This window comes from Miscanthus floridulus, chromosome 7 (genome assembly GCF_019320115.1).
Source record: "Miscanthus floridulus cultivar M001 chromosome 7, ASM1932011v1, whole genome shotgun sequence".
In the NCBI taxonomy this organism is placed as follows: Eukaryota; Viridiplantae; Streptophyta; class Magnoliopsida; order Poales; family Poaceae; genus Miscanthus; species Miscanthus floridulus.
Window position 1 is genome coordinate 84,416,051 of NC_089586.1, and position 15,756 is coordinate 84,431,806.

Sequence of the window (15,756 nt, forward strand, 5' to 3'; positions counted from 1 at the left end):
TCGATTAGCTTTTGTGGGTAGTTTTTTTTCGCTGTTCGCTTCCTTCTTTTTTTAACGTAAATGGCAGGAGCTCTGCCTCTTAATTAAGAAGAAAATAGTTTAAGATACAAAACCAGCTAGCATACAATCCCCCTACTGCCATGTAAGGATACGCCGGCATACACCTGCGGCGGGCAAGATAGCTATGAGAACTAAGTGGTACACCGATACGCCCGTTTATATTGCTCTATGCATTCCTTTGTTCTCTCCGCCACCTGCTGGGCTGTTAGGCTCGTGTTTTCGAAAATTCTCTGGATACGCTCTTTCCATAGATTCCACGTAATGTAGATGGCCATTCCATTGAAATCTCGCCGCTGATTTTTTGTTTTGTTTTGAACATGTTTCTCCGCTAGCTCCCACCAATCTCTGATATTGTCGAAATTTGAGGGGGTGCGCCTTCTGGGGAAGCACAATATGCTCCCAGATAACAACTTGGTTCCAGACTGCTTGGGCATAGGGGCAGAGTAGGCGGAGATGCTGCCCAGATTCCATCGGCCCATTGCATAAGGTGCAAGAGCTCTGGTGAGGCCAACCCCAAAGCGCTAGGTTGTCAGCAGTGAGAATTTTGTCTTGTATGAGAATCCAGGCGAATAGTTTGCATTTATTTTCTATGTGTGCACGCCAAATGAGATTGGCTTTGTGACATCTATAGGACCCCAAAAACTAAGCCCCGTATGCCGACCGGGCGGAGTATTTGCCATCAACCGTCCACTTCCAAGTGGTCGTATCCTCGATCTTCAGGTGGAGGTGTATTCCCTGTAATCTGATCCAAAGTGAGACAAACTCCTCCACCTGAGTTGTAGTCATGATTTTGTTTTGTAAAGTTTTGATCCATGTGTTGTTCCATAGATCTTGTGCCACTGTCTTGTTTTTCCTTTTCACCAGATCATATAAATGCGGTGCCCAATTTTTTTGTGCTGCTCCGTCAAGCCAACTATGGTGCCAGAACTTCGCCTTCTTTCCGTTCCCAATGGATACGACGGTGGAGGCATTGGAAAGTAATCAATCAGCCTGTTCGCGTTGCATGGAACTTCCATACCGACCCATGGCTTGTCCTCCTCATGTCATTCTTGCCATAACCAGCGCAGTCAGAGGCCCTATCAAATTTGTCGAGGGCCAATACGCCGAGGCCGAAAGTCTTTTGGCATGGTAATGGTTGGCCAGTTTACCAAACTGTGCCCGCCGTTCGCATGGTCTTCCCCTTTCCAAATGAAGGAGCGGCGTAATTTGTCAACTTGCTTCCACGCCCAGGCTGCTAGTGGAAAAATAGTAAGGTGGTGGGTTTGCATGGAGGACAGCACTGATGTAACAAGAGCTAGCCGTCCCGCACGATTCAAAAGTCGTTCTTGTTATGATGAAATGAGCTCTGTATTCAGTAGAAGGGGCTGAAGCCCAATATGTGTACATGTAAAATATGCAGAAGAGCCCTTATACATATGGGAATATACAAACACACACACACACACATATCTCTAACAGTCCTTTCCAGCTCGGTAGGCGCTGCCCAATTTTCTCCATCCGTGGCTGCACATGAATTCTTTGTAGGGAGCGTGTGTGCAACTGGAGGCCTAGCAGCAAGGGAAGGCCTAGAGAGAGAGAGAGAGAGAGAGAGAGAGAGAGCAATTATATCAGTGCTGCTTACATATACATACCAGCAAACGTACAAATTACATGTATAGAGGTTTCTCATAGTTGATTGGGCTTTCCTGTGGTTTTGAGTTCCAGAATCAGTCAGTGTTTCCCTCAAGCCAGACTTTTGATGCCTAACGGTATAATCTTTCCGTAATCATTCTTATTGCACCCTTCTGTGCTGCTGTAAATATACTTTGAGTGGCTCTTCTCCAGGAGCTTGATAATATGCTCCTCCAGATCCTCATCTTTGTTGCACCTTCGAATGGTATTGCTTTTGCCATTTGAGATAATGACGACTTCCTCTTTGTACGTTGCAAGCAGATTGGCCACAACAACGTTCATCCTGTACTTGTTCAGAGCCATTTCTGCTTTCTGAACTAGAATATCTGAATCCGTCTCCAGCTGTATGCCATTTATTTAAAAGAAGTTGGATAAAGGTTTTAATATTGACTAAAAACCTAACAGCGCATTCGGCGTGAGATATTTTCTCTCCCATGCCGTGGTATCAGATATCACCATTCTACAGACAAACTCACCTTGAAGGATATGCAGAAGGCCAAGGGGGCCCATTGGTTTCGCAGAACGGAAAGCATTTTTGGAACCTGACTGAGCTTCATATCCAGTGGGCCTCCGGCTGACTGAATCTTATGTTTTGCCTGCACAAGAATCTCCCTAAGAATCAGGAACTTCGCAGTAAAGCATGATAAAACAATGTTGGATGAAGTTTTTAACCCAATCAGACAACACATCTCCTACTACAGTAACTCTTACCATGCTATCCCATGGAACATAGAAGTCAGACACAGCTGCAGCGAGATAGAACATCCCGTGGAGACCCACAGAGCTCATAGATGTAGCCACCATCTTCAGTAACTGTAATCAAGTGTCGTGTGACTCTGTTCAAATTACCTTGCTCCCATTTGACTCAAAGAAATAAAGCAAACATGCAAGACCTGAAGATATTCAAATATCGTGGTGAATGGGAGTTTCAGCAGAGAGCCTCCTTCAATAGCCTGCAAGTTCACCTGAGTCAAGGGCATCTGCACATCTGTATGCCAGTCAATACCCGGTTCAAATGTTATACCTTGCGATAATCCCCAATTGCTTTCTTTACCACCGTTGCTTGGGACTCGACCACTATTAAACAAACATAATAGATTTTAACACAGTAAGGAGGTAATTTTATTCTTTTGTTTTCATCTGTGGCTCTGTGCTAGAAGCTGTAAATTACCAACCTTGAACCTTCAAATCTGTTGTGACATCAAAGAACTGGAGAAACGAATCATCAGGGAGGAACCTAGAGAAAGGTTGGCAACTCCCTCTGCATTCATGCACAACATAATGTATTTTAGGCGAAGAATAAGCTTTTTTGCAGTATGTGTATACTGAACAATCGAGAAAACTGGGAGAGGAAAAGTATTTGTTGGATTGTTTTGCAAGGAAGCAGCTGCTATAGCTTTGCGGATTACCGCCGATGGACGAAAATGACCGCATAGCCAGCCTTTAAGAAATACCTGTATCACCAGAAATAAAAACCGAAATGAGTACTTGAGAGTACTTACTATTCATCAAACTTGTACTGGACAGAGACTATACTTCCAGTGCATTTATGAGACAGTTATCAAGTCTAACAAGGTATCACATGGCACACCATATGTTCAGGGCAATATAAGTTTATGTAAAGCATGGGTTTGAAGAAAAAACTTATGATATGTTCACTGAAAACACACAAAAACCAACCGATAGTGAACATATAATACTATGGACGCATAAAGGTGCAGTAAAGAAATTCAGTGGAAAAATATCCAACATGCCAGAAAACCAACAATTGGCCACCTCACTGATCCAGACCATTTTTCTAAGCTTCTCACTTTCTAAATTCATGGTTCAGATCTTCAACCCAGGCATACAATCCATTTATTTAAATCAGCCAACTAGACTACATTTCTGAAATTAACAATATTTCGCACTACTGTTGCTAACTTGCTATTAGTATTGCATATCTTTTGCATGTTTGAGTGCAAGAGTTTCACTGGATATGGAGTTATACGATTAATAAATTAAAAGCAATATGTGCCTCAAAAAGGATAAGTCCACCATTTTTTTTTTGAAAAATCTGACACTTCTCCAGCATATATATTAATAAGAAGAATAGAGTTTTAAATTCACGCACCAGTGGCGCGCGTAAGAAAATACAAGTTCTTCAGTATATACTGAACAACCTGCCACCCCTGCCTTTGCTAAGTTGATTTACATTAAAATAGCGGCTTCTTGACAGTGTAACACCATGTCTTGCTTCCTCTGTGATTGTGTTGAAAAGGTGTTGTACTGGTCTGCTGTTTTACTTGGAAATTGGGGCTTGAAATTGCTTCCTCTGTGATTGTGTATTTATCTTTGTTTTTCATATCCGGTGTTTCAAAGATAAATACACTGTCCCAAATGGGGCTTGAAATTGGACTAATTTTGAAACACGCTCTCTCAAGTGGGTGTGGGTCGGTCAGGGCAGTCTCAATGGTGCATTGATGATGATTTCTATCCTTATTAAATGACTTGCCACGTAGGCAAAATATTGACATGGCAACGTAATTAATGAAGAAAGAGAGCAAAAATCGTAGAAATGGTTTCTTCATGAAGAAACCAGGTCTACCCTTGACCCAATGCACCAAGAAACCATGAAATCGCCATTGGGGAGAAACCACCAGTTTCTAGGGAGCTCATGTCGCACTCCCATTGGAGGAAGAAGATAGAGTTGGGAGAGAGAAAGAGAAAATAATTATTACTCATAGAAACCATGGGTTGGAAAACAGCGTTTTTTTGGTGCGACATCCTATGTTATAGAAACTACCCGTTTCTTTCGTTGGGACTGCCCTCATAGGTGCAGTGTAGTACACGCACTACACGCATACGGGACAAGCTCATAAATGAGTAGTAGAGTACTACCTAGTTACTATTCCCATCAATGTAGCACACTTACGATCTATAAGTAGAAATAGATGTTTTGTCGAAAGGGAAAGTTATGATCGTGGTTGAACGGAGCGTCTGGTATGTGTTGAAACAGAATATGGGAAAGCCAGTCGTCATCATGGCGCACGATAGCACGAAGAGCAGAAGAGGTGAGGCGAGGGCAAAAGCAAATTTACTCGGTGGACGCGGCGCCGCGGTGGCCGGAGCTGAAGTTGTCGATGTAGCGCACGCATCGCTGCTCCAGCGGCACCGTCGTCCCGCCCGACGTGACGCAAACGATCCGCCGCCGCCCGCCGCCCTCTGCGCGCATATTGCAAGCAAAACAGGCCGCACGGGTTAGCTAGCGCGTGGTCAAAGGCTCGTCGCAACACACACACACACTGACACACAGCCCCTCAGGTGTTCGACGAAAAGCCCCGCGCGCGTTCCGCGGCGGGCGGGACGTTGTCTTGGGCAGCGCGCGCGCGCGGCTACCTGATGAGACGTGCGAATTGCACGCAACGAACTCCTGCAGGTTGGCGGCGACAGCGCTGGCGTCGCGCAGCGGGGGCGAGGTGGCGAAGAAGGATTCCGGATCTCCCGCCGCGACCATTGTGGATTGCGGTGGGGGGTTCACTCGCGGGGTTTGGACCGCGGGCGGTTCGATGATGGAAGAACGACGAGAGGGGCAGGAGAGTATTTAAAGGAGAGGAGACTACCTAGTTGGTGGTTCGATGATTCCACGGAGGGGTTCGTGCGGTGCATTAAGGTCTGTTTAACATGTTTATATATATATATATATATATATATATATATATATATATATATATATATATATATATATATATATATATATATATATATATATATATATATATATATATATATATATATATATATATATATATAAAGGGGTCTTTAACATTGGGCCTAGATCAATCACAGTTTTTACGGTGTTGGCCTGGCAGCCGTTAGTTTTGTTTGTCTCTTCGGGTGGAAAGTTAGGGACGCTGTTCGTTTCGTTGGTGCTACCACCCGAACTTCCGGTCGTTCGGTTCGTGTTCGGATGTTCGTGCCTGCAATCTCTCGCACGTGTCTAGACTCTATGCCCGCGTCCAGCACGCGGGTCCACGCTGTCAGACCGCGTGCGGAGACCACTCGTGCTCCCTCCACTTTTTTACACGATTGCAACGTGTATAGATGAAACACTTACCACATACGTTCGAAACAGCTGAAACACTTGCGACATATGTGTCAAACATTTGCAACATCCAAATGAAACACTTGCAACATATGTGTCAAACATTTGTAATATCCAGATAAACACACTTGCAACTTATGTCGGAAAAAACAGATGAAACATTTTAAACAAACTCTTGCAGCATACGTGTATAGCCGTTGCAATATGTGCAACATCCCGACCTACTTTGAAACATCCATATGAAACACTTGCAACGTACCTCTGAAACACAGAAACATATTTTTGCAACATGTGCTTTCAGTGCAACATCTCCTTGCTGTTTGGGAGAATGGAGGCTCGTCGGCACGTGAAGTTCACTGGTGTATAGCTCACCGGTGGTGCGGAGCTCGTCGCTTCGGTGGAGAAGGCCACGACAGGTCCGATGTAGAACGTCGCTCTCGTGGAGAAGGTCGCAGCGGATCTGGAGCGAGCTGTCACCGCTCCGGTGGAGAAGGCGGTCCGCACGTTGGAGAAGGTCGCGGCGGGCAGGACGCGCGACGTAGATCCAGGAAGGCGGTCGAGCGCGGTGGAGATGCTGACCGACAGGCCCAAAGACACTGTGGAGAACGCCGAGGCGGCGCGGCGGAGCGCGGTCGTGGTGGAGCACAGTTGCAACGCTGCAGTGGAGAACCTTCTAGATAATAGAGACAACAGGCTATGGTTAGAGACGAGTGGTGTCGCGGCCCTCGAACAGGAACAACCGGACAATCGGCTGCCCATAGCATTTCCGTATTTGTTTTGATGCTTCTTTTTATCCACTCCTATAACAGGACATTATTGTATATAGCCAGCTATAGCTTTTTTAAAGGATCTATAGCACTATGTTGTTAAGGATCTATAGCACTATGGTGTCGTGCATGGATATGGATCCAACATGTGGGGGTCCACGTGTTAGGTCCATATATCATCTGTATTCCTCGTCCCTTACACACATGACATATTTGTTAGTGGTGCCAAAACTGTGATCTATACTCTATTGCCAATTCGCCAAAGAAAAAAAGTGCAAGGTGTTATATGCCCTTGATATTTGACTAGTCTATGGGATCAACTTGTAATCTAATTTGTGTAACTGGACGACCCTGCTCTATTTCTGTATGATGATCTTCAAACGGCTTCGATCAAACCTTTTGTACGTAGAAGTGTTCCTTACATATATTCCCCTTATCGCTGGCAGATGATACTAAAACCTATAGTAGCACGCATGTGCCCCCTAATAACTCAACCTTGCTTTTGCCTGTAGGTTTCTAAAGATGAGGTGACTTGATTCTGACCCAGCTCGCATGATTTTGACTCGGTAGCAACGGAGCTCGGATGGTAATACTAGTCATGAATCACAAATCAGCAAATGAAGTACTACCTCTATCCCTAAAAAAATACAATTCTAACACAGTGTTACGTTTTAGTAAACTAATTATATATAAAAAGTATCCATGTTTATGATACTAAATAAATATTATTAGATTAATTATAAAATATATTTTTGTACTAAATTAAGTTAAAAGATCGACATAACTGTAAAAAGCAGAGCCGTTTATGAGGGTGATGGGGATGTGTCGTGCTTGGCCCGTTGCCATTACGTACGTACGTACGGTGCCTGCCTTGAGTGCAGCTCACCTGGAACCCAACCACTATTAACTGATGCTAGAGGCTGCTAGGTTGGGTGGGGATAGATCATAGATGTACGGTTAATCGCGCCGGGCCCCTGCTGCCTGCCGCCTGCGTGATCATAGCTGGTACCACCGAACCATTCATGCATATGCACGCGCAACCGACGGGCCATGCCATTTGCTGGCTCGGGGGGCTTTTCATTAGGCAGGGGCCGAACCTATTTAAGCGACGCCCTTTTGTTACATTACATCAAGATTCAAGAGCCTGCGTTTCTGGTTGAGCAAAAGTAGCTCCCTTCCAAGTAAGAACAACCAATAATAACACATGATGCACACATCATTCCTGGCTTAGGTGTAGCACTGCACATTAGTGCGAGGCGGTGGTACACTGTACACACACGTACGTGGCCTTGGCAGGTCCACGAGGGCACGAGGGATCGAGCTGGGCCGGTGTCATTACAGGAACAGCTGGGAATCATCATCCAGATGATGAATCATGCATGCATCAACATATACGTCCTGTGGTCGGTCATCAGGGAGTCTCCAATTATCCGTTCTGGGCTTCTGGCCTAGCTAGCCTGTCCCGTGCGCGTATCGCGCGGCCCCCCTTTGCCCCTTTGCCCGTGCATGCTATGCAACATCGCCCATTATCAATGCTCCTTTGCGCGCACACCGTGCATTGTTGTTAGCAACGCAACCACCAGTGGAACCCCAATCACAGCAACCGTCGAACACCAACTTAAGCAAGCACAAGTACCGAAGATCCAATACACTGAGAAATAGAGTTCGGGGTAGGGCCGGGAAGCAAAGCAGGAGTAATCGAGGATCTGGAGTAGAACACGGAGAAGGCTCTAGAAGGTTCTAGAGAGATACATGAAGCTTGAGGTAGAGGAAGCTAGGGAGCCACCGGAGGACAGGAGAAAGGAGGAGTTGTTCTGTTCGTTTGATAATAATAATCGATGTCGTCGTGGGGCTGCAAGGCCGAGACAGACCATATTGACTAGGCCCATACTTGGCCTAGGTTGACACCCTGACAATTGTCCTGCTCGGATGCAAGCCCAAGACCGCTTTGAACGAACCATGCGATACAACAGACTTCCAACAGCACCATCCTAACTTCTTATGCCATACACATACACATACAATATGAAATATTTCAAATTGCAATTTATTTATTAGGGACTAAACATTGACATTCATCGAATATCTAAAATCCAACAACCAAACCCAGACCTTACCTGTCATGTGCACTACGGGGCGGTGCCACACTACCTTCCACGCCTGCTGTTGACAATCAATATCGATAATTATAAATCGTCAATATACCATAAATTTATTCTTAAAATCAATCACCAAAGATAGGTGTAGTGGTTTAAACTAAATATTTTCACGAGTTTTGGTGATTTTGTAAATGCGGGAGGATTTATCCGAAAACAGGTCACCTATCGGCTCCAGTCGGCTCCAACCGACCTTGGGGATAAATCTACACCATCAATTCAAGTCGGTTTGAATGAAAGGACGAGATTAAGTTGTGCCACAGATTCATGGGCCCACCAGGAGCCTGGTGCCCCCTATAAAAGGACCCCCTAGACCCCCTCCAGAAAGGCATTCAGAGATCAAGTTCAGAAGAGGAGAGTAGATCTCTAATTATCATTAGTTCTAGTATAGTTTTAACTCATAAACAAATACACTTGAACTGAAAGTGCTCCAACTATTTCTGAGTTTCTACAAATGATCATTGGTCAGTTGGACTACATATACTATTTCAAACCTCATCTATTTGCTATATGTTGGTAGTTTTTTTTATGTACAATGAATAAAATGAGCAGAAACTCTGCCATTCAATTAAGAAAGAAATTAGAGATTAGTTACAAGTATTGAAAGGGCAGGTGTAAGCCTCTTAGACACACCACACAACACTAGTTAGCTCACAGGACCTATTGGCCCCTGTCAGTCCTGAGAGGCTGCAACAACACAAAAAGAGGTAGAAAGCATGTGCCAAAAAGGTCAAGAAAAGAAATGAAGGCCTCTATTCTTCTTTAACCATCTAGGCCACCTGTTGTGCTAGTTGGTATTTGTTGTCGAAAATGTGTTGAATCCGCTTTTTCCAAATGTTCTTTTTGCGTAGAATTATATAATGCATCGAGTGGCTATTCTTTTTTCAGTCTGAAAGTAATATATTACTGAACTGACTGTTCTAGCTTCTCCCAGAATTAGGTCGATTAAATTTCGAGAGGAGGCATCGTATATGTCAGATAGGTTGTAGCCTAATAGCATGGATTAGATATAGAAAGTTAGGTTGTAGCCTAATAGCATGGATTAGATATAGAAAGTTGAATACCCAATAATGAAAATCCACACCTAATTTTCGTGCGCTTCAACTTGTTCCTACCCTTCTTAAAATTGGTAGATGTATCTAGGAAGAACTTGAACACCTTTACTTTCTTATTATAAACTCTTATTATCATTGTATCTTCTGTAGCCATTTGGAAGGTCACAAACAAAAATTCAAACCTTGTAAACCTTTGAGTTACTGCAAAAAAGGAATGCAATTGTAACCGAAAACACTCAAATCTTACTTCATATTTTATATAGATGAGGTTGCTTGTTCCTCAGTGATAACTGTTTTGAGTACTCTGATAACTGTTTTGAGTGGGAACTATGGTACTCTCCAAGTTGTGCTGCTACCATATTGCCATTGTCATAGAATATACTATTATATATTATTTATTACTGATCTATGTTAAAATAGAGAAGAGGGTTATTGTAACACCCCTAGTGTTACGAGCTTGCTTAGCACCGAGATTTAGGTCCGAGAGGAATTAGCCAAACAAGTTTTTGGGTTTTAAAAATTTATAACGCGTGTGAAATGATAAACAAATTCTATGTGATTCACTTTTGTGGTTGAGAAAAATCAAAATAAATAGTGTTAACTAGTGCTCTTGGGAGCTCAAAAATCAAATTTGGCGTTAAGATAAACTCTTTTCGTTAAGTCGGCAAACACTTGAACTATTGTTCAAATACTATTTTTGGCGAAATTATATTGAGCAAAATAGTTAAATGGTGCTTAAATATTTTGCTCCTATGGGTTAGTATAAGGTATGGACTATTGTATGAAGTATTTGTTGGTTGAAGTTAACAAAGTTTAGACCTATTAAAAATTGCGATAAAAGAGTTAATGGTTACTTAGCATCAACTGAAATCCTTAACTTTTCTAAGTATGGAAAAATAGTAAGACAGTGCTATTTTAACATTTAATTTCTAACAAAAATGTTTAAACGCTACTGCATGTTTTGATATTGTTGATTGCATCAAAGTGAGCGCTTGAGCATGGCATAGGTCGAAGTTATGTTGGATGTCACGTTGCTCTCGTAAAAATTGCCCAAACCTCCTTAGAACACGCTGTAACCGTGTTGTGGACCTCTGTTCGTGAACCGGTACTTCAGTGACGAGTCTATGTTGGCACTCTTTTAGCGACTTATCTAGTTGCTCTCGGGTCATGATGATTGCTCTGCTAGATAGTTGGTATGGTTGGCTTTAGGTTAGTGAAACTGGTTGAACCTTAGTCGAGTTAATCAGCAGCTTTGCTTCGCTTTAAAATTCAGGCATGTCACAGCTTTGTGCTGTCTGGCGCCATGCATGTGGTCACCACGCGTGGCCGACCAGCAGTTGTGCCATGCGCGCACGCGTGGCCGCGCACCGGTTGGCCATGGCCATCATGGCCTTGCCGTGGCTTGGTCGCTCTAGCCGCACCGCTAGGCTGCTGGTCCACTCTGCACCCAACCGCCCCTACCACCGCGACTGCCGCTGGTGCTGCTGCTACCTCCGCGCCCGCTCCTCGTCGACACCGCTGCCGCTACCGTCACATCACCACGCTGCGTGCCTACCGCTGCGCTGCGCTGCGCTGCTGGCCCACCTTGACGCTACGCGCACGAGGCCATGTCGCTGTTGCCTTGCCATTTATGGCACTGTGGCGCGCCGGCCACGTCGATAGCGAGTGCGTGGCCATTGGCTAGTGCTTGGCCATGGGCCGCCCCGGTCATGTCAATCACGTCCTTCTAAGCATGCACATGCCAAGCCTCTAACCGAGTCCCCACCACCTCCCGTCTGCTCGCTTCTCCCCTATCCGCCTCTCTGTCGCCGCCGCTGCTGTGCCACGCCAGATGGACCAACGATGGACCATGGAGTCGACTGAAGTAGCGAAAAAGATGATGCCTTAATGATCATGTCACTATGATGGAATGCTAACTTTTGGTTATATCTTACCTAGGCAAGCCCCGGTGCATAACCCCTATTATTCTGCACTTTATCTTATGCTTGTGCATTAAGTTTTAAGAAGTTGAATAAAAACCACTTGAATATATGTATCCTTATCCTTTGAGTCCTACTAGTATGTCAGGATCATGTAGATTTCTATGCTATACGATTTGGTAGAAGTCGAGTGATTACCTGTCACTCGCGAGAGATAGGAAAGATATTATTGTTACTGTCACATAGAATATATATGAATGATAATTGGAGACCGGGCGGAATTGTACTTTGGATCTGGACTTGGTTAGGCATTTGAGCGAGGCTCGGATTGCACTTGTTCCGCCTATGTTGATTTAGGACCGTCCATTGCTGTGGATGGTAGTCAGGTCACCAACTTATTATCCTGAGCACATACTTGCTTATGGGAGCGGGAAGGCTCGTTACGCTCTTATCGTGGGTTCTGGCTCTTTCTGGACCAACTGATTGGAGGCGCGGAAAGGTAGAGGTCTAAGCACCATACTGAGACTGGGTCTCAAGTGTGGAGGCTTAGAGTCCAAGTTTGGATGGGGACCTAGACCCTGTGACAGGAGTGGAAATGGTTGGTCTTGTTTGTGCCTGGGGTACAAATGGGACATGTGTTTTGGGGTACCTAGCTGGGATACATTGGTTCACGAATAGCTATTTCTGTGAGACGGTACTGACTTGGCTATGGTCTAGCATCGTAGTAAGAACTGGAATATGAAAGATGGTAAAATGGTCCTGATTGCTTTCCACCTGCTTGAAAGTAGCATAGGTGCTTACATAGAATGGTTAGTTAATGAACTAACGATGACTGCTAATGAAGTTGAATATAAGGACACATGTTTAGTAATGCTTCTGCAGATGCAATAACCCACAAGCCAGATGGCCTTGCATATCCTTGGAGTCTTTTATTTTCCTCCTATTAGGTAAGTCTTGTTGAGTACAATCGGGTACTCAGGGTTTTATTCCCCTGTTGTAGGTGATCGGAGGATACTTAGAGCTGACTCTTATGTGTGGAAACCTCCTAGTGGGCACAGAGAGGATTCCTTTTATGCTACGATCGTAGTGTTTATTTATAACCCTCACGAAAGGTTTTTATAAGAAAAGATGTAAAATCTGCTAGCATCTCTTGTATAAAAATGTCCACTATATTAATGCTCCACCATGTCCTTAAATTAATCCTGCTTCCTCTGTAACTCTGATAACATTGTTATATTCTATTGTTATAATAAATTGAGGTAATATTCTGGTACCATAATAAAGTGATGTAAGAAATGACTTAAGAATGTTATAAGCTTTATTCTCTCATTAATGATCTTGATGGAAAAATGTGGATTTTTGAGTTCTCCCTTAGGGTGTGCTCGATGAAACTGCGTAGTTTAGTGTCCTTTCTTGAGTACTTAGTGTCTAATAGAAGACAAGTACTCCTGGGAAACATTGGATTAGGTGGTTCTACCATAGGTGGTATTAGAGCATAATGAGGAAATAAAGCTTCAAAATATTTTTCTAAACTAAAATTTGACAACCTATTTTTGCAAAAAGTTAGGGCGTTTAACTATGAAGTATATAAGTAGCCCTATTGCTATAGTTGAACATCCAGAATAGGTTTAACTAGGTTCTCTCCGTTGGACTGACTCTCACGTAGTATACGATCTTTAAGTCAGTCGCGCTAGTAATGCCTTAGTCATCGTGACCATATTGGTGGTAGATGCGCCCTTTATAGATGTCACGTGTGTCGTATTGTGCATGACTGACCCGTCCTTGTTTCGGAGTTATTACTGCACTGTGACTTCATGCTTCACGTTCGCTTGTGGTTCACACCTATTGTTGGGTTCATAAACCCGGGGTCCCTCATGGACCTGCTTCCCAGCAAAAGCTCACCCCAGCAGATGACGTTGCGAACGACGCGCAACTCCTAGGCCGGCCCAAAAAACCTACCGACAGACCAGAAGGGCGATCTAGTATCCGATCGAAAGGCCTAGCCAAAGAGGAACGCTGCTCGCTTTCCGACTCTGGCCCACCTCTCCAACTAGAAGGCCTGGCCAAGGAGGAACGACGCTCTCTTCCATCCCCTCCGACTCTGGCCCACCTCTCTAACCAGAAGGCCTAGCCAAGGAGGACTGGCACTCATTTTGACTCTGGCCCGCCTCTCCGACTAGAAGGCCTGGCCGAGGAGGACTGGCGCTCGCCTCCAACTTCGGCCCGCCTCTCCGACCAGAAGGCCTAGCCAAGAAGGACTGGCGCTCTCTCCAACTCCGGCCCACCTCTCCAACTGGAAGGCTTGGCCGAGGAAGACTAGTGCTCGTCTCCGACTCTGGCCCGCCTCTCTGACTAGAAGGCCTGGCCAAAGCGGACGATGCTCGCCTTTGACCAAAAGGTCTGGCCAAGGAGGGACAATGCTTGCGCTCCGACCGGAAGGCCTGGCCGAGGAGGGACGACGCTCGCCTCCGACTTCGCCCACCTCTCCGAATGGGAATACACCAAACCTCTGCTTACAACTCTTCTCTGACCAGGAGGCCGGAGCCGATAAGGGAACGACCGATCGGGGATGCCCGCTCGGTGAAGACCCAGGAAACGGATAGAGCAAGTAAAGTGGGGCACTCCAATCAACCGTAATATCAAGGACCGTACCCTGCACACCTGTAGGACAGTACTGTTAAGACGTGTCAGAAGGATGCTCTGCAACCTTCTAGACATGTCAGAACATGAACAATGTTGTGGGCGATGACATTTATCCTATAGTATGGTAGGCGCCGACATTTGTCATACTAGAAGAAGACGATGGAGCCTACCACATGCATCTGAGCGTCAATAGTGTTGTAGGCGCCGACAAACTGCCTTATACCCGAAGGCGTGGGCAACAAGACTAGGAAGCACACACACTCTCTTTCTCTCACATTCTCTCTCTTGTAAAGCCGTCCCCTTCATCTATAAAAGGGGGTGCGCTCTCTCCGAACAAAGGACGATCGATTCGGATGAGTCGAACAACCATCAAATGATTCCAACGAACAACATACGGATCATTCCGATTCTCTCTGCTTGGCGCTAGGACTGTAAAGCTAAATAGAGCAACCCTTAGCTCATGTCGGAGCTCCCTTCACTCTTGACCCTTCGGTCCGGAGTCCAACCGGACCTCTGATACCCCCCATCTTACTCCCTTTCGTTTGTAACCCCACAACAAACTTCGAGCACCTGGGCTTAGGAATAAAGTCACCGATCGACTCAAACTGGACGTAGGGCATGTTGTCTGAACCAGTATAAACCCTGTGTCATTGAGTGCTAGGCCATATCCGATCACAACATACGGCAAAACTACAAATATTTACGTGTTGGCTACTTTCTGCACCGACAGTTGGCGCCGTCCGTGGGGAAGACATCATACTTTCATGCTTTTGGTCATCGAATGGCCCACCTTTCTGCCATCTTTGGCATGGTGGACTCAAGCGATACAACTCACTTTGGCTCGCTGGAGTTTCCCATGCTCCCACCTATTGGGATGTGGGTTCCTCCCATCTTCGAGCCATCCCAGGCCTTCCTCTTCGAAAGCCTAGACTTCATCACCGACCGGCTCGGCGTGCTTCGCCTCCATGAGGAGGCACTTGTCCCAGCGCCCGTCAAAGGAGGAGCGTCCCCCATCCACTCTGGGACACCCGACGACTTCAATGATGAGGCGCCCGTGCTTTGCTCCAAGCCTACGCTGGGCTCAAACCCCGCTGTGAGTAACATACATACTATTCTTTACCTGCTTCCTTATATTTTCCGCTGACTCTCTAGAGGGATCCTGTCGTCCCTGCCATGACCGCCATATGACCGGTTCCCCTATGGCCTCACATCCCCCATGGACACGTACACATGGGGGCTCCAGAAGATGCTAGCGCTGCCCCCTCTCACATCCGAATTTGAGGGGATGGTGAGCTATGCTCCTGCCTCTTTCCATGACCTCATGGATGATGATGTCGAGAGCGATGGCTCTAGCATCGGTGACGTCGTGGTGCCTAGCCACTCTCTGTCCTAGGAGTGCGC

At 45.5% G+C, this 15,756-nt stretch overlaps 1 protein-coding gene across 1 annotated transcript; it reads right to left on the minus strand.

Annotated features, from left to right (window-relative positions):
• Window positions 1-1,398: 1,398 nt before the first annotated feature.
• Window positions 1,399-5,272, minus strand: LOC136463638 (phosphopantothenate--cysteine ligase 1-like). Its single transcript, XM_066462612.1, has 9 exons — window positions 5,110-5,272; window positions 4,812-4,935; window positions 3,141-3,185; window positions 2,907-2,992; window positions 2,756-2,808; window positions 2,625-2,684; window positions 2,443-2,544; window positions 2,208-2,327; window positions 1,399-2,073 (listed from the first exon to the last, which is right to left on the minus strand). Exons 1-9 carry the CDS (start codon window positions 5,225-5,227, stop codon window positions 1,783-1,785), a joined length of 999 nt encoding a protein of 332 aa, XP_066318709.1. The 5' UTR covers window positions 5,228-5,272; the 3' UTR covers window positions 1,399-1,782.
• Window positions 5,273-15,756: the final 10,484 nt, after the last annotated feature.